Here is a 23,714-nt window from a genome sequence, read left to right on the forward strand (position 1 = left end):
AACAATTTAAGAAAGACAATAAGACTCACGTCGCTTTAAGTGTTTTGTCTTATCGACTTCACTGGTATCACTGTCACATGAATATGATCATCCCTGTCTTCGTATCACAAGAACCTGCCTCTTGTAATGTTGCACTAACGAGGCCAAGCAGAAGACGTCTAGTCTTCATAAGTAACATATTAAGAATTTTCTAGTGGCTGTAAAGTTTACGACGCAGGTCCATTCTTTATATATGTCATCTTGGCAGTAAGATAACACCTTCACGTGACACGTAGTAGGGCCTCAGCACGAGTTTGATTTGAACAAACAAGATGTCCCCTTGGCAGTTGGCTCTCTGTATCTCCCTAAACGAGCTTTGAAGATACAAGTTAGTTTAGAGAAGCTATTTATATAAAGACACGGTAACGCGCTGTCCAGAGTCAAAACTGTCTTCCTTTAAAACGTTTTCATCAGACCTGCCTCGAGTGCTCCCCTCTCCCAACACCATGCATGGTGTAGTTAAACCTGAACCTTCTTTGTCCCTCTTTTTATCCAAACGGTCAACAAAGAAATATTTGATTAAGCAGGAATTGACCTTTCACCTTTTAACAAAATAAAACGACACCAAGGAACATATTTACAAAATTGTTCTTTTATTTTTGAGTTTAGGTATTTGAGTTCACAAGTGCGTTTTTTTTTTTTTCAATAAATCGTATCGGACAACTTTTCATGCCTCTTGTATAATTAAAACAACCAATATCTCCGTCTCTCGCTATGTACAATTTCTATTTAGTTTTTTTTCTGTATTTTAAGTTGCTTAAACACAGTGGGAAACTTCTCTGACATGCTTCCTTTTTTATGAAACACACTGCCATACCATTGCTGAACAACGTCTTCTCACTTCGATGATAAAACGATTTCTTTGAAGCTGTATGCCACAAATGACTTCTTACAATATATCAAGGCCACAAAAATGAAGAGGAAACAAATGAAAGGTTCCCGACAATGGCATACATATCAAATCACACAAACTTATGTATTGTCATAACATAAATCGTGAAACTATTTGTATGTAATTCGTCCTTCTGCCTCAAAATATAACGGGATACGATCCCGATACCTTGCTTTAAATGAGACGCTGTTACATAGTTTACGTCATAATTGGCTAATTGTACTTGCAACAATGTCACACTGTTGCTGACAGCATTCTGATTCAACTTCACTTTTTTAAAGGCCACGCGACCTGGTGATAAATGTAGGTCCACTTCTTACAGTAGCCATATTAATGGCACTTTATTTTCCAAAGATTTTCTGTCAGTTCTTTTCGACAAATACTTTCAGTTTAATGTGGTACTCTGCCATTTTCAGCATTAGTCTTTCCAGAAAAGCCATCTCCTTTTAATAATACTGTAATTTTCCACTCGGTGTTTCCCATTTTCTTTTGTGCACATTTTGGGGTCTCTTGGGGCACTTTCATAGAGTGCTCACATTTCTGACGGCCCGAGGCCAGTTATAACCTACATAAATGAGCCCCATTTTTTTGCACGTTGGACCCGAACGACACCCACGTTCCAACTGTCGCGGAAGTTCTACAAAGAAAAGATTGGTTTCCCGTCATTTACTTCAACCTCTTCTTTTTACTGTCCTTGCCGCGGGGGCTGCCACTGTCATGGCGTCTCTTCTTGCTGGGTGTCCCTTTACTGGGTGAAGATTTACTGGAGGAACCTCCTTTGCCCTTGCTGCTGCTGCTGCCACTCTTGTGGTGGTGACTGGAGCTGCTCGATTTGTGTGGAGACTTGCCGCTGCTTTTTCGGCTCGATGATTTGTGACTGCTATGGCGACTGCTGTGGCTTTTCCGGCTTCCCCGTCCCTCCTCCTCCTGCTCGTATTCCCTGTCGGCTGCAATACGAACGCCATGGATATGATTAATAATAATTGAGAAAATAGTCAATAAGTATTAATAAAACTATGGAAAAATGTCAAACTTGGTATCAAATTCAAATTGGGAAGTCAAAGTCAAGGGACTCAGGGCACCGGAAAAAAATATAATTTCTAAGATCTGGCAAAGTTACAACTGATAATGTTACAAACGTTAAAATGAATTCAGATAGTTATCTGCAAGGTGTGTAAATTTCCAAAACAGATATCACATCTGCAAGCATCTTCAAATACACAAAATCAATTTCCTTATAAGACATATGCGGGTGCTATTAATGCTATATGAAGAGACCATATGTATTCAAAAGTCCATCAAATAAATGAGGTATGTCTGCAGGCCCCCCTCTCTCACCTTGTCTGGCCTCCTCTTCCAGCTCATCCCAATCTTTACCACTCTCCTCACTCGATCCCATCTCCTCCTCATCTGGAAGCAGGAACAGAAAATGTTTAGTGTTCAATATGACATCTAGTGCTCTGTAACTGTTTATTCTTGTCATTTTTAACATATGTCAAAACTTATCAAGATCATTCTTGATAATTCAAATCAAATTAAATTCAGCTATAAAATTCAGTAAACAACGTAAAATACTTGCATACCTTGACACATATGTTCCATAAGCACCGGAAGGTACCGTAAGATATTCCCCCCAAGTGCAATATATGAACCCCCCACCAAAAGCTCCATACACCTAAACAAGCATTTTACCTAGCACATATTTTACAGGTCATTTTGCTACTTTGAAAATAACACTCAGTCACAAACACAGTGACAAATAAATACTGACCCTTTACATTCAAAATGCCACACCCACCAAGTACATCAACAGTCTGTTTCACATCACCATATTCCAGTACCTGATTCATCCTCCTCCTCATCATCACTCCAGTTACTTTCCTCACTGTATTCACTCTCACTGATCACCCCCCCCCCCCACCCCAATCCCCCAGAACACTAAGATGGAGTCTGTATCACATGACCATATTACAGTACCTGATTCATCCTCCTCCTCATCACTCCAGTTACTTTCCTCGCTGTATTCACTCTCACTGCTCTCCTCCACCTCTTCGCTGTCAGACGGCTGGAATTCATCATCGTCTTCTTCCTCTTCCTCCTCATCTTCTTCCTAATACACGGATATAAAATGTCATTTATAATAACTAGTAACAAGTTGCCTGTTTTCTCCCTTCCACTGCTAACAGTTAGCCAGAAAGGGATGCTTCAAAGGTTATGCGAAGTTGGTAGTATGTCTGAGAATATGTATTTATGCAAATATGAAATAAGCAAATCTTGAAAAAAAACTGATTGAAAGTTTTGGTTTTCCAGTTGAGATGACCTATCTGGGTATGACATACATCTGTGAGATGATTACAGAAAGCTAACAACAGACCAAATGTAATCACTACATATATCTTTTCAGAAATCAACTTTTATCAACTGAGAATTGAAATCTCTACTCAAGACTGCCGGTCTCTGAAATTTCATTCTTACATCACTCTCAGGCTCCAAAAACACCCATCCGCCATTATCAAAGAACCCCTCAGAGTCATCCGTGATTGTCTTCATGATCTTGGTCCAGTTTAAACTTTGAATGCCTTCTGTGTAGTGGATGTCACAGGAGCTGGAAGACAATATGAGTTAGGTGTGATTGTGGCACAAAGTACTGGTGGTTAGGTGACCTACGGAGACAATGTGTAGCATTCTAGGGTGTTTGGGTGTGATTTCAATCCTCTCATTTACACTGTGTTCATCAAAGTCTAAATGTTAAATTTGCAAAGACGAAGCAGACCTTGTAAGGAAATCTGGAAGACATTTATCTATAAATGTGACACATTTCATGCTATTTTTAAATACAAATGATTACTATGTCATCTCTCTATGTACGAAAAATCACCAACGACATAAGTTTGACTCAAGATGTTTTTAAAAAGTAAATATATATGAAAACAAGTAGCCTCACTTGAGCCAGTCCTTGACATGATCTAGTTGGTTCATGGGCACCGAGTTCACCATGGCAATCTTCTTGTGGTAGTCCTTAAACACAAACACCATGTCGAAGTTCTTCAGATGAAACTGGACACGCTCAAAGTGGACCAGCTCGACCTCGTCCAGGGTGATCACAAAGGGGGGCTGAAATTTTAAAAGAAAAAATTTAAAAGATGTATTAAATATCGGTGTGTTACATTGATAACATTTGTGTTCAATGAAGACAAATATACTGTTTTATCTCTGTCCTCATTTGTGCCAAACATTATATTGAAAACAGTCAGAATTTTTTCAAATGGGATTTTCTCCCCACATATAATTAAGATTTCCAATCTTTCTTGGCAGAATTCCAAAATCTAACATCATTATCAGCACCATCATCATGATCCTCAACAGTGATACACTTTTTTCTAGAGTTTTTTTTCTAGAGTTCCCACTCACCCACTCTGTCAGGTTCACTAAACACCCACTTGTGGGCTGTAGTAGCACTGTACTCCTGTACGGGACGCCAAAGAAGCCCAGCTCACGGAATGGGACGTCAAACTCCACCTCTCCCTTGGTCATATTCTCCACCTTCTCACAGAAAGCCTTGAAGGCTGCTTTCAGCTTCTGGCGCATTTCTCGTTCAGCCTGCATAACAACGGCTATACATTAACTATTTTCAGTTTTAGCATTTATTTCAACCTTCATTTAAAAAAGTTTTGAAAGCAGCTATCAACTTCTGCCTCACCCCTCGTTCAGTTTTGCTAAAAGCAGCAGTTCTATAACCTTTTTAAATTTGCAACATGCAGATCCGTAACAGTGTGTGACACTTGACAGCTTTATTTGTTAGTTAGATCACTAACTTACCTGTTCTGCATGTAGATCATCTCTGTCGTGCATGTGTTGGTGCTTGCCTAAATCTGTCGTTATCTCTCCCACCTCCGTAAAAAACTGCACATCATTGTGCTTCTTTTTGCCAAACATGATGGCATGCTGGAACAGGGAAAACAAACATTAACATCTTTCAAATTTCTCATTTACCCCCTCATACAACATACTAGAGCCTCAGCACTTACTTCTAACTTCAAACTGATTTTCCTCCCTGATACATCACCTTAAACTGACCTTGTCAAACATAAGTTTTTACCTTTAAGTTAAAATGCAGCATGGTGATCATTTCACCATCACAAGGCTGGAAAAAGGCGTGCTTGATATTGTTGTACAGAATGTCAACTTTGTCTCCTCTCACTGATGTGAAACGGAAACCTAGAATTGAAAGAAAACAAATATTAATCTTTGTAAACTGAATGTATATGGTGAGACAGTCACAGGAAAGTTGTTAAATTTGACAGATTTTAAAAGTCAATCACAAGAGAGAGAGAGAGAGAGAGAGAGAGAGAGAGAGGGGGGATCTAAGACCCAATTGTTCTTACCATTTGTGTGTGCCTCCAGAGTGCCAGATATTCTTTTAGAAACAATATTTGGTCGGATGTACAGATCTTTTAATCTCGGGTTTCCACGGTTAGGATTTATAACGAGGGTGTCTTGTTTGACTATACCCTGAAAACAAAACAAAAACCTGCAACTTGTGTCAAAGTTATAACACCTGATATGTCCTGTAGCAGACAGTTTTCTGGCCCACTCATGACTTGATAAACAAACCAGAAAGCCATTAATTAAAATATGCTGAATTTCTATCAAAACACAAGAATGCAAACCTCCAGGATCTTCAGGATTGAAGCTCCAATGTTAGTTCTTGTTTTCGAAAATCTGATTCACAATGTGTCAACCAAATGGTCCCATCTCCATTTGCTCTTGAATTTCTGCTACTTTTCAGCTTGCAAATGATAATTTGTATACCTCCTCTCTTTCTTCCGTTTCACAAATTACAGTTCTTTTTTGATCATTACACTAGATCATGAATTCTAATAAAATTTTAGTTGTTTTTTATTTTTCAAATTCTTTTCCTTTTAGAGACTTTGCCATAACTGCCATAACTATGTTCTTCGCCATTTCACCTGATACTTCTAAACTGGACCATACGGTTTTTTCCAGCAAACCTAACAAATTTCTCACCTCTCTCTCCCTCTCTTCTGCTTCCCTTGTTCTGAATTTCTTCTGGACCTCTTTAATAAGTCTGAATGCTGTGTTGAGATTTGTTGAGGGTGCGGAGATTTCGCCAGGCTCTTTGGCATTTGAACTTCGATAAGTTCTGCAATTAAAGAATTGCAGTATTAGAAATTATGTTCTTTACAAAGACATGCAGGATGCCAAGCACCCAGAGTTGCAATGTATTGAAAACTGTATATTAAGGACTCCTATATTACTGTTAATTACAGTGTCAGATAATAGTAGGGTAGAGATACTTTCTGTCACCTCAGGAGGCCGAGCTATGGACTTATTTCTGATCAAAACAGCAGAATGAAAAGAGGCATCCAAACTTTCAAAAGTTGGATTCAACTATATATTTTTTACTGAAAACCACAGAACTTTTAGAAAAAAAAATTGAGAAAACACAGCATGGTGACACGGGAATTCATTACTTACATTTCCTTCAAGAAAGTGGCATCAGGCTGTGGAAATGCTGGCCCTTCGTTTCTTCCCAGGGAGGCTCCAGGATGGAAAAAGTTGACTCTAAGGTAAGTGTAGTCCCCTTCTACAGACTGGCTTATGTTCTAATTGAGTTCAGAAAAGGGAAAATATTTCAAACACATGAACCAATCATTTTAATTAATCTTTTTTTCTCTCTTTATTATTATTATTATTATTATTATTTTGTTTGGAGGGGGGGGGGGGGGGGCTTGCCTTATATTGTAAGCTTCTTACATAAAACCAAATGGCGTACATCAAGGTTCACAAAATGTCTGATGTTTCATTGTTCCAACTTAAAAAGCAACTCAGATTCCATAGCAGGTAATTAAAATACAGTACCATGAATCCCCACCATCCAAAGTCATTATTAACTCACCTTAATCATGGAGATGTGGAAAGGCGTAGACACACCAAATACTGGCAGGATAATGGTTTCATATTTCCTATCTAGAAAGACGAAAAAAGAATATAAAACCAAATTTAGATGAAACGACCTAAAAAACTGTTCTATAAAACAAATGACCAGAGGCATCCACTACTTCACACAATGAGCACTATTTTTTAATCAAATGTTCACCATCGAAAACTAACACGCTTCAATTGCACCCTCACCTTTTCTATTTATTAATGAAATGAAAGCAACATATCTGAAGAGGCAGAGTGCCTGTATGCACATGCACCCGTGCACGTGTGCTGTGTATGCATCCGCGCATGCGTGTTTACATCACTCGTCCAATCAAATGGAAATTATATATTTACACCTACTTGATTAGAAAATAAACTTACCAACAAATATTTTAAGTTCTTTTAATTCTGGCTCCCGTGGCATCTGGGACACATTTTTGTAGGAGACATTGGACTTCTTTGCTCTGAAATGTTAAAGCAGTTGCCATGTTAACAGAACTTTTAATAAATTGACTTCACAAAGTCAGATATCCAACTAACTAGCCATCTAATGTCTTAGCAGGATAAAAAATAAATAACTACATAAATAAACTAAAATAATAAATAAATGACTAAATAAATATCAACTTCCTGTAAAACAAAGCCTTAACTTCAAGACTGCTAAAAATGGGATATTAAATTCTGAAATGAAAAGCAGTCTTAACACAACATGGCCAATTGGTAACCTCAATAATTCCACTTCTAGTCTCAGTTGCTCAGGTCTAAGTTGGTCTGGTTATTGTTGATCCAGTGGTAACCATCTTTCCAGGTTACAAGACAAATTTTGGACCCTACTTACTTGACCTCGGTGTCCCCTCTCTTCAGCCCCTTCAGCCTCTCTTTGGCTTCTCGATTAATCTTCTCCGCCAACTCTTTTTGGTGGGAGACGCGCTTCTCCTCTGCCGTCTGGTCAGTCTGGAAATATGTATTTGTTACACATTATTTTGTCAGTGATAGGTAATAGCATCTGTAAGGTCAACATGACCCCAAATTACTACAGATGCACAACCACATCTGATGCAGTGTATGAACATAAATGAACATCATATAATTTATTATGTCACTCCCTGGTGACTTGCTCAGTGTAGTGTAGTTTTTTTTCCTAAGAGAACAAAAACTGGCATAGCAGCAGCTTCCAGAATTTTTTTGTTTGTAGTAAAGGCATAAATGTCTTTCTTGCCATAGTTTCTTTTATATTCCTGAATAAATTAAACAGCAGCAGCCAGTGAAGAACTTGCGCCTGTATTTTTGTCGATTCTATAGTCCTTGCATGCTACATCCTTAAAATACAAAACCCGTGAAAATGAAATGTAATTTTTCCTCATATCCTTATAAAGAAACTAGAGAACCATTTACCAAAGTCTCTTTCATTAAAACTATATCTACCAAAAGAACAAGCCTGCAGCCCAACACTTACCCGCAACCGGCTCTCTATCACAGCTGTCCTTCTGCCACGTCCCAGCATGTCTGGCTTCACCTCTTCTTCTTCTTCCTCCTCCTCTTCCTCATCATTCTCATCCTGCAATCACATACTGACTTTGTACCTCAAGCTAACAAATAACTGATTCATTAAGTCATGCTATTATGTTCCAGGCTTCACATACATTTATTCTCAACCAGCGCAGAATTTTTCTATCGTGATTTGTTTAGGGCAACTTGGAAAAAAAAACTTCGCTGACTAAGAAAGAGATTCTTTAACACGATTCTAGGCTCAGAAACGAGCAGAAATTGTTCAGTATTAATGAAACTGTGATGTGAACTAACCTTAAGGAAAATGGCACAATGTTTCACTCTCTTCTTCAGATTTGTAATAACAGCTGCACCCTGGCCCTAAATAAAAAATAAATAAATAAATAAGAATAATAATAATAACAGTAATAATAATAAATAAATAACAACCATTGGCAACTGTTTTTCCAAATAAAATCAGTAAGGCAAAAAATCATCCATTTCCATATTTTTAATTCTTGTATTTTTCACACCCTGTTGATAAAAATGCTTCATAAAATTCTTCAACATAATTTCCATTTCATTAATAACTCCAGTTATGATTTTTCAATTTCATTATTTATCTTTATTACTTCACAGTATTCACACACCTCTGCCACATGCACTGTATCCCCTACAAACAAGGCGTACGTTTTTCCTTGGTCATCTTTGGCGCCCTTGTTTGTCAGTCCGGCAAATCCAACATTTACATTAAATACCATGCCTGGAAAACAAAACAGAGTCAATGGTAGACATGATATTTGGATGTAAATAAAACAAGGCAGCAAAGCTGTCAAATGTACAGACAAAAAACAGAAAATAAAGATGCAAAATAGGTCATTTTGCCAATTTTGATGCAATAATAAATAATGCTTATAATAGCACTGTTAGTCAACACTGAATTTTAATCATGCACAACAGGTAACATGGTCAATAACAGGAGCTGACCCAGAGATATTTTCTGACAGTATTCCAAAGTATCTTTGTTGATCCATCCTCTATTTTGATGATCTTCCAAAAGAAAAAAAAATAAATATCAGTCAATATAAACTTAAAAATCTGAACGTCTTCCGGAAGCTGACCCAGAAGATGGTCTCAATCCATCCCTTCAATAAGATTACAGTATCAGGACCATGAGAGACCAAAGTCACATGATGAAAGTATCAATATTTGAAAAATGATGACAGTGCATAAAATAATATTACATAATGTTTGAAAACATAAATAACATACAACTGCTTATGTGGAAATACAGAAAATGTGCAGAGCTTCAGGCGGTTAAATATCACAAATGCAAGTGTTTGAGAAAAAAGTTATTAAGGAAAATAAACAAAACTAGAAAAGCACTCCGAGAGTGCAGACCTCTGCCCAGGCAGCAATTGTTGATTATATATATATATATATATATATATATATATAAATTACCTGCATAATTTACCTCCATAATTATCACTGCTTCCTTATTATTAATCTAGCAGAGAGCTTAACCTTTGGGAGTTTACAGGGAGATATCAACAAGTGTGCTTTATGTAATCTCATTTAATGGCCTATAAATAATCAATTAGGCAAATTACTTTATAACTCAGAGCTTAGCTAAGTGATACCCAAGGAAAATTTACAGACTGACCCTCTCAAAGACCCTTCAGGCCCATAAGTCACATCTTAAGAAAAGCACAAAACAATAATGCACAAAATAGGAGACTACCAATTCTGATGAAATGATACATTATGTTTTACTGCAAAGTCAACATCATATTTTAATTATGCACAGCAGGTAACACCGACCAAAGTAAAAGCATAAGGCTTCAGGCCCATCAGAGTTCAAGATTATACTTAGAAAGTGCCAGAATATAAAAATGAAAATTTCACACAAAATTGCATAAATTCAATAATAAACGATAACCCAATTGACCTAGCTTTCTAATTTTAACTGCATGCCAATCCTAAAAATCATTCTCATAAGTTAAAAATAATAATAAGTAACACAGTTTTCTTTTCATAATGTTTGCAGTAGCAGTGCAAAAAGATTATTGTAAATTTTGATGTAACATTGCATAATAAATTATAGAATAACAGTGTTTCCCCTGGCTTTCAAGCTCTGCGAGGTGGTAGGCAGTCCGCGATCCCAGCAATACTAGGGGGGTCCGGGGGCATGCCCCCCCCGGAAAATATTTTAAATCGAGGTGCAATTTGGTGCATTTTAGGGTATTTAGAACTGATTTTTTTTACATTTTATGTGGCACTGAATTGTCTTGTTTTAGATGTTTTGAGGAGTAAATTCAGTAATGACATAACAAAGGTTTGGACTAAATTTATTTTTCAGTCTGTGCATTCACTCAGTTAAGTCCTTTTCAGAACATACTCTTTCAAAAAAAAAAAAAAAAAAACTTTCAAAAAAAAAAAAAAAGTTAACTACTTTAATACTTACAAGAAACGAGAAAAAGGGCTTACTACATTGAATTATTTTTTAAATTGACCAAAAAGTTGATAAAATATGTTGTTTTTACCGTTTTCACATTCTTGTGAAAGTAACTAGTCAATTGACTCTGCGTGTGGGAGCGCTTCATCCTAATATAAAACTGCCGCAAAAGTTCTCTCCTGTCGTTCAGTGCAAAGCGACTCCCGCTACTAGTTATACGTAGTTTGAGATGTAATTTATAATCAACAACTTCAAACACCGTTAAATGAATTCTTCGGAATTAAAGAGATGAAAATCACACTTATCATCAATTTTAGTTCTTCGTTTATTCATTTATATGGTTCTATTCAGTCATGGAAATTCATGTTCAATGCATAGGTTTCCACGCGAAATACTGACGTGACCCAGTTTTACAACGCTACTGCTTTCACAAAACTCACCCGTAAATCAACAGAAAATCTTCTCCAAGTTTATAAAATCAACGAAGTCCACTTTATTTGCTCCTTTTTATCAGTGAATATTCGTAAACTATAAAAACAAACAACAGGCGGTCTGAATTTCGGAACATGAAGTGATAGAGAAAGTGTATTCTTGACACGTGATTAAATGGTGTCAAGAACAGTTGCCTCGTTTCACTCTGTTTCTTATACTTCAAATAAGGCACAGAACTGCGAAAACGAGGCGTATGTAAACAGAAAATGCCATATTTGCTTAGAAATAAATATAATTTTCAGTTAGCATGAGTGAAAATGTACTTTGTTGTTCCATATAGTCCAGCGAGGCGGTGCTTTTGACAAATTTCAGCGAGGCGCTTGCAAATATCAGCGAGGCGGGCGCCTCGCTCATTTAAGTGCAGGGGAAACACTGGAATAATTATCACCAATTTTTGATTATTGATTACAAATAGCATGGACATGTAGAAAATTTGATTACCATTCGGCTTCATGTCCATGGGAGCTCCAAGTCCCACAATGAATATGCCAAAAAGTTAATGAATATTTCACTCAAATGTATAACTTCCAGAAAATGAAGCCAATTAGACTGCTTTTCCAACTCAGGCTGCATTTTAGTACAGTGTTTCTTTTTTTAAGGTTTGACAGTCATAAGTAACACGGTTTTCCCATCATGGTCATCATGGCAGCAAACACCAAAAATTGTGTTTTCTTCTATTTTGAAGCAACATTACATAATGCTTAACAGCATATATGACCATCAATTTTTATTTAATAGAATATTAGTAACATGGACTTTCAGAAAACATGACAAGCAAAGGTCTTCAGAATCATGGAACTTCAAAGTCACACCTTGAAAATGCCAATAAGTGAAAAATTAAATTTTCACAAAAAACTGTTTAACTGCCAGAAAAAATTACCAAACAGACTGCATTGCCTACTGAAGCCCTATGTTTCTTGCCTGTAAGTTTGAAAACAGTAAGTGACATGGTTTTTCTTAAATGGTCATCATGGGAGCAGTGCCCAAAATAGGGGTTTCTTCAAATTTTGATGCAATATTACATAATGTTTAACAGCATAATGACCATCAATTTTTAATCATAAAATATTAGTATCATGGATATTCAGAAAATGTGATTAGCAAAGGTCTGCAGGCTCATGAAACTTCAAAGTCACATCTTAAAAATGCCAAAATGTAAACATGACAGCACTGTTCTGAAATGGGTTTATTTCCATTTTTAACATTTTTTTAACATAAAACAAAATAAACAGTTTGTTGCCATTTTTATATGACCAACTAAGAAAATTGATGAGATGGGAAAAATATCAATAGAACAGTGTTTAATGTCCAATTTCCTCCATTCTGAGATTCTGAACATAGTGGATGATTGAATCTGACAAACTGCAATGATGAGTTTATTACCGTTTTTGACACTTTATTTCACAATACACGATAACAAGTTTACCATCATTTTTACACAATCAATTAACAATGTTGTAAAGATGCAGGAAATATCAAACAAACACTTTTACGTATCTTATTAGTTAAATAATGAGACTGTTCACATGCCTAATAATTGAATCTGAGGAAATGTGAAAAAACAGCATAACTTCTAAAATAATGGCCAGATTATGCTGATTTTCCAACTCAACCTGCATTTTAGTAAGATTGACCACTCCTGTAAGTATAATGACAATTGGCCTATCTGTTTTTCTTATATAGTGTTATCAGTGTTGCATATATGTTGAAAAAAGTGAAATAATAATAAAATATTAGTATTATGGATATTCAGAAAATGTGACTAGCAAAGGTCTTCAGGCCCATGGAACTTCAAAGTCACATCTTGAAAATGCCAAAATGTAAACGAGACAGCACTGTTCTGAATTTTTTTTTTCCATTTTTAACAATTTTTAACATAACACAAAATTAACAGTTTTCTGCCGTTTTTATATGATCAACTAAGAAAGTTGATGAGATGGGAAAAATATCAACAGAGCAGTGTTAAATGTCCAATTTCCTCCATTCTGACATTCTGAACATAGTGAATGATTGAATCTGACAAACTGCAATGATATGGGTTTATTTCCATTTTTGAAACTTTATTACACAATACACGATAACAAGTTTACCATCATTTTTACATAATCAACTAATAATGTTGTAAAAATGCAGAAAATGCCAAACAAACACTTTTACGTATCTTATTAGTTCAATAATGAAACTGTTTACATGCCTAAGAATTGAATCTGAGGAAATGTGAAAAAACTGCATTTTTTTAAAATAATGGCCTGATTATGCTGATTTTTGAACTCAACCTGCGTTTTAGCAGGAATGACCACTCCTGTAAGTTTAATGACAATTGGCCCATCTGTTTTTCTTATATTGTGTTTACAGTGTTGCATATATGCTGAAAAGTGAAAAAAAAAGCATAACTACTAAAATAGTGGCCCGATCCTGTTGATTTTCGAACTTGACCTGCATTTTATGAATATTCATCAGCTCTGTAAATATACAGCCAAAAAGTAAAACTTTCTTCCACTTATCGTGTTTACAATGAAAGTGCACAGCCCCAGCGACAGCGACAGTGATGGCAACGACGGCGACGACAGACGCAGGTGATGGCAATATGTACAAATACATCTGTACATATTAACTGTACTGTTTGAGAACAATAAGTGACATGGTTTTTCTTAAAAGGTTATCATGGGAGCAGTGCCCAAAATAGGTTTTTTTCAAATTTTGATGCAATATTACATAATGTTTAACAGCATAATGACCATCAATTTTTAATAATAAAATATTAGTATCATGGACAAACAGAAAACGTGACTAACAAAGGTTTTTAGGCTGATGGAACTTCAAAGTCACACCTTAAAAATGCCAAAATGTAAACAAGACTGCACTGTTCTGAAATGGGTTTATTTCCATTTTTAACACTTTTTTAACATAAAACAAAATTAATAGGATACTGCCATTTTTTATATGATCAACTAAGAAAATTGATGAGATGTGAAAAATATCAATAGAACAGTGTTAAATGTCCAATTTCTTCCATACTGAGATTCTGAACATAGTGAATGATTGAATCTGACAAACTGCAATGATATGAGTTTATTTCCATTTTTGACACTTTATTACACAATACACGATAACAAGTTTACCATCATTTTTACATTATCAAATAACAATGTTGTAAAGATGCAGGAAATGTCAAACAAACACTTTTACGTATCTTATTAGTTAAATAATAAGACTGTTAACATGCCTAAGAACTGAATCTGAGATTATGTGAAAAAACAGCATAACTTATAAAATAATGGCCCGATTATGCTGATTTTCGAACTCAACTTGGTTTTAGTAAGATTGACCACTCCTGTGAGTTTAATGACAATTGGCCTAAAAGTTTTCCTTAAAATGTGTTTACAGGGTTGCATATATGCTGAAAAGTGAAAAAATAAGTGAAAAATTAAATTTTCACAAAAAACTGTTAAATTGCCAGAAAAATTTACCAAACAGACTGCGTTGCCTATTGAAGCTGTATTTTAGTCCCATGTTTCTTTCCTTTAAGTTTGAGAACAGTAAGTGACATGATTTCCCTTAAATGGTCATCATAGGAGCAGTGCCCAAAATAGGGGTTTCTTCAAATTTTGATACAACATTAAATAATGTTTAACAGCATAATGACAATCAAATGTTATTAATAAAATATTAGTAACATGGACATTCAGAAAATGTGACAAGCAAAAGTCTTCAAGATCATGGAACTTGAAAGTCACACCTTGAAAATGCCAATATGTGAAAAATTAAATTTTCACAAAAAACTGTTTAACTGCAAAAAAAAAAAATAAAAAATAAAAAAAAAAAAAAAATACCAAACAGACTGCATTGCCTACTGAAGCTGTATTTTAGTCCCATGTTTCTTTCCAGTAAGTTTGAGAACAGTAAGTGACAAAATGTAAACAAGACTGCACTGTTCTGAAATGGGTTTATTTCCATTTTTAACACTTTTTTAACATAAAACAAAATAAACATTTTACTGCCATTTTTATATGACCAACTAAAAAATTTGATGAGATGGGAAAAGTATCAATAGAACAGTGTTAAATGTCCAATTTCCTCCATTCTGAGATTCTGAACATAGTGGATGATTGAATCTGACAAACTGCAATGATATGAGTTTATTTCCATTTTTGACACTTTATTACACAATACATGATAACAAGTTTACATTGTTTTTTACATAATCAACTAACAATGTTGTAAAGATGCAGGAAATATCAAACAAACACTTTTAGGCATCTTATTAGTTAAATAATGAGACTGTTAACATGCTTAAGAATTGAATCTGAGGAAATGTGAAAAAAACAGTATAACTTCTAAAATAATGGCCCGATTATGCTGATTTTCGAACTCAACCTGCGTTTTAGTAAGATTGACCACTCCTGTGAGTATAATTACAATTGGCCAATCCGTTTTTCTTATATTGTGTTATCGGTGCTGCATATATGCTGAAAAAAGTGAAAATACAGCATAAATTACCTAAAAGTGACCGATCATGCTGATTTTCGAACTTGACCTGCGTATTATGAATATTCATCAGTTCTGTAAGTTTCAAGTCAAAAGGTAAAATGGTTTTCCACTTATCGTGTTATCGGTGCTGCATATATGCTGAAAAAAGTGAAAATACAGCATAAATTACCTAAAAGTGACCCGATCATGCTGATTTTCGAACTTGACCTGCGTATTATGAATATTCATCAGTTCTGTAAGTTTCAAGTCAAAAGGTAAAATGGTTTTCCACTTATCGTGTTATCGGTGCTGCATATATGCTGAAAAAAGTGAAAAAACAGCATAAATTCCCTAAAAGTGACCCGATCATGCTGATTTTCGAACTTGACCTGCGTATTATGAATATTCATCAGTTCTGTAAGTTTCAAGTCAAAAGGTAAAATGGTTTTCCACTTATCGTGTTATCGGTGCTGCATATATGCTGAAAAAAGTGAAAAAACTGCATAAATTCCCTAAAAGTGACCCGATCATGCTGATTTTCGAACTTGACCTGCGTATTATGAATATTCATCAGTTCTGCAAGTTTCAAGTCAAAAGGTAAAATGGTTTTCCACTTATCGTGTTATCGGTAAAAGTGCACGGCGACGGCGACGGCGACGACGGCGACGGCGACGACAGACGCAGATGATGGCTATATGTACAGACACATCTGTGTCTGTACATAAAAATTAGGAAGATATGTTTTCATGGTCTTATGCGGGGTCTGGGGGTCGTCATGTCATACACTTGCAACATTGCACACCATAGTTGGTAAACAAAAGAGGGAAGCATTTAACCTCTGTAGAGATTTAGAGGCGACTAGTTACACATTTGAATGCGATTTGTATTATCTTTTGTACATATCTGTATTATTTCGACTATTAGATAATGTCACAATTACAACACTCTTACCTTTCTTTGCTTTGACGGTTGTCTTTGGTCCAATCAACATAGATCCCTCTCGGAATTCAATCCCCATACCAAAACTAGAATTTCAAAAACAGACATTATGACTTTTTTCCTCTTGTATTTCTATTTACTTACTTGAATGATTTTTCTTTACAATTTCTTTAAGAAGTATTTGTATGTAACAACATGAAGTCTGTACATTGGAGTGTCAGTATGTGGGTAATTAATAAGGTTCACCTATACTTACCCCACTGATTTGGTCATTTTCTCCAGGAGGTCTGGTTTTTCTTTCTTAACCAAGTCTACTGCAGTTTGAAATACATCACTTAGTTTAACTCCTGCAACAGAAAAGATGCATGTTGTAGAGATTTTTTTTCAGATAATTTCTTTGTTTGAGCACCAGCACAACCAGCCAACACTGACAACAAATAAATTAAGAAAAAATGGCCCGAAGGCTTATGACTGGGTTCTGAGAGTCCCTTTAGGCAAAAAATTGACTAGGAAAAAAAAAATCAGATTTCAAATTTAAATCAGATATTAAAACTTGTCTGCAATATGTACTACAATCTACACCAAATCTCAACTGAAGTGCCAATCAATGCTGTCACATCCACCAACACAATGACTGACTGTCACATCTACCACACTCACCATCTCTCAGTTTATCAATGATGGCCTCTTCGACTTTCAGCAGGAAATTATAGTTCTCCTGCATCTCCTCCGTGGGGTCCACCATTATGGTGCGGACAATATTAGAGCAGTACGACTTGTACCTGACCCCCAGGGCAATGGTGATGGCTCCAAAGTGGATGTTATTTTTGTCACTGAAATAATCACGGTATTAAGTAATAGTTAATCACAAGAGAAAGGCTGGACATGTTTTAACTAAAGCTAAATATTCTTCCGTAATTTGGGGGGCCAACGATTGAAGAAAGAGATCTGTTTTATGGACAGACATTAGGTGCTTTTAGAAAATTAATTATGTAAATTCCTGTATGTTTGGAAAGGACCATCTTGTTAATGAAGAAAAGATGCTGCACAACTTCCATCCTGTAAGGAAATGGCCATCTACTTTGACCAGTGCTTTGACAGAACCACTCTAAGAGTTTCACCTTCTCTTTCCTTAAACACTAATGTGGCCTAAATATTCATAACTCGTTTCTTAGAAAAATAACAGAGGTCTATATATGATATTTTTGAGTAGCCATTTAGTACCTTTCTGAGTGTCCATATTAAAAATGATTATTATAAATGACAATGCCATACTCCCATGTTCCACTCACCTCACCACACTAAACTTGAGATTATAGTTGCCTCCACTCTGTATGATAGCTGGGTAGCACATGTCTAACTGGGCAGCGTCTACCCCTGTAACGTACTTCTTATTCTGGAGAGCTTCTTCTACTCCATCGGCAAGCTTGGCATGCTTGACTCGCTGAAAAATAATAGACGGCATAAAAAGCTTGTATGAGCCCTATTAAAAAAACAAACTGAGATATACCTGTAAAGGTGTACAATGGAGCACAGAGATATTCAGAGTTACAACTGACACCATATCTTTTCATTACAACGCTTTCGATAAATGCTGTGATGTAGCATTCTGTAGTTAATCTGATCCATCTGCGAGCTCAGCAGGGTGGACTCATTAAACATAACTGTTAAAAGCATTTTCCATTTCCTTCTTTAATCTAAAGAGCTTTTCCACTCCAAAGTGATATTTAACAAATTTTTGGAAAAAAAATCAATCAGTTCATAATGTAATCCCACCTTGTCAGCATCAATGATTTCCATGAGTTGCTCCTTCAGATACTTGTTATAGACATCCATGGTGACTTGAGCTGCTTTCTGAATCACTTTCATCTCATTCTCTTCCTTTGGGGCCATCACATAGGCCAGAGAGGCACTCAGGTCAACCTGAATATAAAAATATATATCAGACAAAAATTATTTAGACCCACATCTACACTCAGTTCATCAAAGTAGTGTACAACATAAATACTGGTCCATGCCACACGCCTATAAAATTGGACCCGAATAATAAATTTTGTTAATTTATTCAGTCACTGCCCACTATATGTGCATGAAATTCTTAGACCTTAAGAGGAATGCATTAATTTGTGTTATATCTGGCACAGTCAAAGTGCCTACAACAATCTAGACTTGCTAAGTAAAACTAACTTCGACTTTTTGAAAAAATTAGTAAAATATTGTACATTTGTTCAGCAACTGGTCACTATATGTGTTTGACATTATAAGACCCCAAGAAGATTTTTTTTGCATCTGACAAGTGCTTAAGTGCTAAGTAAAGCCGACTTCCAACTTGTCTGAACTAATTCCCAGCATTACCTTCTCAAAGCTCTCCTTTCCCAGAACTGCTCTCCAGGACTCTGAGAACTCTCCAGGAAACTTGTCTTTACTGAACTCTCCAACATGCTTTCCCTAGAATTTTTATTGTAACAGATTATGTTAAAGAGACAACAATCTTATTTTCAACATAATTCAAAATCTACACTGAAACAAAGTTTTTCTTTTAAATATCTAAATAGGGATTGAATGTATTCACCTGCAAACGTTGTGGAAAATCAAGATTAAAACTGAAGATATATGCCAATTGCTTTACAGCCCGACTATGTAAAATATTTATTATCATAAAATCACAACTAGAAAGTTAAATGGGCAAACACTAAATGGAAAAGACAAATGTTATGTATTAAAAGTACCTTACCTTCTTGCTTTCTTTAATGGCTGAGATCAGTTTGACAAAGTTTGCCTTGTCTTTATCACCCTGTAAAGATTGCATTAAAGATTTCTTTTTTGCCTTTCAGAATGCAAAATAAATTTCTCAATACCCATTCTGGTAAAAAAAAATGAAAAAATTGAATCATCCTCTCACAATATATTAAAAGGTTTACTATCAATTTAATTTATATTTGTAAAATAGGAAAGTATGATAAAGCCAATTTCTGACCTTCTCTCTTGTAAGGAGATGAACCGGGGGCACATTCTCAGCATTTTCCTTGCCATTCTCAATCTGTTTCAGGAACTCGATCTTCTTCTTACTGGCCAGGAAGTAGATGCCACCCTCTGTCAGAACCATGACAGTGTCCGTCAACTCATAACCTAGCAACCAGGTCTTAAAAGGAAGAAGATACGTTCACATCAAATAGTTACCCTGCAGACCAATTTCATTCTGTGATTCAAGTTTTAAAAAAAAACACGTCGATCAAATTTTTAAAGGTTCAAATATAAGTTTATGGACCATCTTATTGTGCTTTTCCCCATTTAATATTATCTAAAATGATTAAAATATGACATTATGAACATAAGCAGTTGTACACTATCTTTCATGCCAGTAATTTGAAAGTAAAATAATAAGAGCACTGGGAAAATACATCACGAGGGTCAATGACTCATGTGTTAATTTTTACCTGTAAAGATATGGACTTGGCATACACAACATCTTCATCAGTTCCCACCACTGTGACAATGGCATCCACTTTATGGAGGGCATCATCTTCTGGGGCATTCTGGAAAATAGCGAGAAAATTGTATACTGAACATGATGAGATTTGCACCAAAGTCAATTTCATATTAACTAAAAGTTAAACAATGCACTCTCTTTTAAATTGTCATTCCATATAACAATTGCTTTATGTTCAGATATGGTACCTATTATTATCTGATTGATTTGATGCTGATGGAAGGGAAATGCATTAGTAACTCAGCAATGAGGTCAAAGAGGACGTTCATGTTTCCAAAAATTTCAATAATAAATATTTCGCATCGAATCAATATGTGTTAACAGCGGAGGACCTGCTTGGCATAGACATGATGGGGGATTGAGTGATTTGGGTGTATGTCAACAGACTGTAGACAAACCATAGAGTCCTCTAGATGGGTCCAATCCAGTATAGTTTTTTTTTTTTTTTTTTTTTTTTTTTTTTTTTTTTTTTTTTTGTAGGAAAGAGTTTATGAAAATTTTTGTTTTTCATTGACGAGGGTAGAAGCATTTGTGTTGTTTGTAGTGTAGTTATTAACCAGGTTAATGGAGTTATAGGCATCTGACTGGTATTCTGCATGTAATAGACAGATTACTGGCAAAATGTTCAAGGTCGTTTGCATTTTTTCACATGGCAATCCACATTAAACCATCAAATTTATAAAAGGCTAGATGTATGTAATGACATTTTACGCACTTCCCTTAGCTTTGCATAAATAAAAGCACATGCGCATTCACCGGCTTAAAACAAAACATGCATACAGCTTTACATTTTTATTTAGAAAACCAATTGGCATATTTACCTGCCATGCTGTGTACAATCTCTTCATCCGCCGAAGGAAAACATCCCTGTCCACCGACAAACTAGGCATTTTGATGAAAACCCTCTTGGATCACATCAAATGGCGCTGCAGCATCAAAATGGCGGGAGTTTTGGACACGATATGACGTCACGGATAAAGCCGAAAACTTTCTGCAACAAATTTTTTGATTGGTTAGATATTTCAATATGGCTGTATGTGTTGCAGTCATCTCCAAAGAGGTGAGTTTTTTTAAACATTTGTTACTTACATAAAGCTGTTGCATATTCAACGAAACATTTTACTTGGGTTGTCGTACATCAGGGGGAAATAGGAAGAAATATTTTTTTAGAATTGTATTTTATTACAAGCATATGAAAGGGGAATCCCTCCCCTTTTGTAGTAACCCGCCCCCCCCCACACACATTTTACAAATATAAACACCCGTTGCACATAGACATGAATATATTGCGGATTAATTTATTTTACTTGTCCTCATTTTTCTGAAGTATTGATGGATATCAGTAATAAATGATTAAGTTGATATAAAATTAACTTTATACTGTACTGTATGTTATTTTCATTTCAGAATTTCCCACTCTTCATCAAGACCATACCAACAGAGAATGAACTGAAGTTCTTCTACACAGTGCATACATCACTGGATGTGGTTGAGGAAAAGATTTCCAATGTGGGGAAAAACGTGAATGATATGAGAGAATTGTACCTGGGCTTACTCTACCCTACTGAGGACTATAAAGTGTATCCTTGTGTAGTGCTGAATATTTATAACTACTGGTGGATAAAGGATATATCAAATGAAATGAAAAATGTTTAAAAAAAGAGGAGCAGTTGTTTGTGTCCCTGTAGCCCTCACTTGTAATTTGTATTATTTTTCTCATTAGACCTGTGATAATACTTCTGTGGGCCCCAGATATTACTTGCATTTCCTTTTGGTTTGGGATAGGGACTTGGACTGCATCTCAGAGATTTAGATCGATCCATCTGGATCCACCTAACTCCCTGGGGGTTCATGCTAAATTGCTGTCAGCTAAGCGCACTATAGTTAATTACCCCCTTACAGCTTTTAGTAGGCGGGGCAGACATTTAAGCCTGTTAAGCTGACACTAATCTAGTAAGACTCCCCAGGGGGATAGGTCGATCTAAAATCTATGGGAATGCAGTCTTAGTCCACCATTTTGTTGTGGAGAGGGATGGGTTCCAGGGGATACAATACCTTGTCAACATTGACATCCTTTGCTCCAGAAATTTGTATGAACACAATTATCAGCAGAAAAACTACCAATATTGTCGCTTTGAAACTGTAGGAATCTCAGATTTACCTTAACTTGGTGCCAGTTATGGTTATGTGACGAATACCAAAGTCAAGTTTGTGATTGTTGTTGAGTCTTCCAACACAAACCTCAGAGATAATGAAATTAGAGGGGTAATTTGATCATTTTTGACATACTTTCCTCATCATGTTTATCACATGAATTTATCATATATTTGAATGTAGAGATTTTTTCATAGTAGTACCTTTCTGTTACTAAAAATGTCACCTTGTATTTAAAAACCTTATTTTATCTTGACTATAAAGTTTATAAATTGTACCAGTACTCACCTGTGCATACATATTTATACATGCACATGTATATGTACTGCAGGGATGCAAACATACTTGCATGTATACACAGAGATAAATACTATTTTTCTGTTTTGATAGATGTTCAGGCGACTTCACAATGCCTACGTGGACATGATGTGCAATCCATTTTATACTCCAGGGGAAAATATTTCATCAAAGTAAGTTATGAGGAAAACCAGCAATTAACGGGATGTTTGACAATAGGAGACCATATTGGTTTAACGTATTTTAATATTTTAACATTTAAAACTTTGTTAAAGTAGTTTTGATTGCACCCCATTTTCCCTCCCCCCCCCCACACACCCCTCCAACTTTGTTACCCTCTGTGGTCCAGCCCTCAGATTTTCAATGAGGGAAGACTGACTACTTGTTCTCAATAGACATTTAATCATAATTATTTTTATTATTTCATTTCAGACCATTTGAGCGGATAGTCGACTCCATGCTTGTTCAGGATTAACATTTCTCTAAAAATTCAGACCATCCAGGATAAAACTGTAAAATTTCATAACAAAGAGTGTACAAAATTATCATCACCATTATGTTTATTCATTCGCTCTGTTGCTGCAAAAAAAGTTTCAAAGGAACCAAGATGAAATTAACTATAAAAATTTCAGAACAAAGTGTGCAGCAAATGATCATAATCATAATGCTTATTCATTCCTAGTCGGTCAGATTGTCCTGAGGGCAGTTGAATCCCAGACTTGTGGATTGTATGAGGGGAATATTACGTACCGGGGTCTAAAAATGAATAAATTGATCATTTTTACCATGGGAAGAAATCTATACTTGCACCAGGGATGGCAATGCCCACTTTTCCCTTCAACCATCTTAATGATCACAATGCACATAAATGACTAGAAATTACCATCAAATCAATCTTTTAGGCTCCAGGAAGAAACATTGCCATTTAAGATGACAGAAGAAAGCCATTTTCAACATTATCATTGTACATTGTTCTTTGTTATTATCATCCAGTATCATCCCTGTATTAAATGTTAAATGTGTTTTTCAATATCTACTGTTACATT

General features: G+C 35.6%; 2 protein-coding genes across 2 annotated transcripts; one reads left to right on the forward strand and one right to left on the reverse strand.

The window, feature by feature from the left end:
- Nucleotides 1-613: 613 nt before the first annotated feature.
- Nucleotides 614-21,184, reverse strand: LOC106153144 (FACT complex subunit SPT16). The gene is made up of 27 exons (XM_013526959.3): nt 21,039-21,184; nt 20,165-20,263; nt 19,705-19,869; nt 19,462-19,521; nt 19,083-19,175; nt 18,504-18,650; nt 18,020-18,171; nt 17,388-17,560; nt 16,984-17,074; nt 16,740-16,813; nt 9,019-9,131; nt 8,684-8,749; nt 8,337-8,438; nt 7,719-7,834; nt 7,262-7,344; nt 6,852-6,922; nt 6,431-6,558; nt 5,960-6,095; nt 5,317-5,443; nt 5,031-5,149; nt 4,751-4,876; nt 4,343-4,531; nt 3,876-4,045; nt 3,407-3,536; nt 2,909-3,041; nt 2,270-2,341; nt 614-1,878 (listed from the first exon to the last, which is right to left on the reverse strand). The coding sequence occupies exons 1-27, from the start codon at nt 21,105-21,107 to the stop codon at nt 1,598-1,600; spliced, it is 3,285 nt and encodes a 1,094-aa protein (XP_013382413.2). The 5' UTR covers nt 21,108-21,184; the 3' UTR covers nt 614-1,597.
- On the forward strand, nt 21,143-23,698 carry LOC106153153 (trafficking protein particle complex subunit 2-like protein). The gene is made up of 5 exons (XM_013526969.2): nt 21,143-21,277; nt 21,625-21,797; nt 22,395-22,482; nt 22,762-22,841; nt 23,101-23,698. The coding sequence occupies exons 1-5, from the start codon at nt 21,245-21,247 to the stop codon at nt 23,141-23,143; spliced, it is 417 nt and encodes a 138-aa protein (XP_013382423.1). The 5' UTR covers nt 21,143-21,244; the 3' UTR covers nt 23,144-23,698.
- The last annotated feature ends 16 nt before the right edge of the window (nt 23,699-23,714 follow it).

Source organism: Lingula anatina, chromosome 4, assembly GCF_051362555.1.
Source record: "Lingula anatina isolate TDL-2025a chromosome 4, LinAna3.0, whole genome shotgun sequence".
Classification (NCBI taxonomy): Eukaryota; Metazoa; Brachiopoda; class Lingulata; order Lingulida; family Lingulidae; genus Lingula; species Lingula anatina.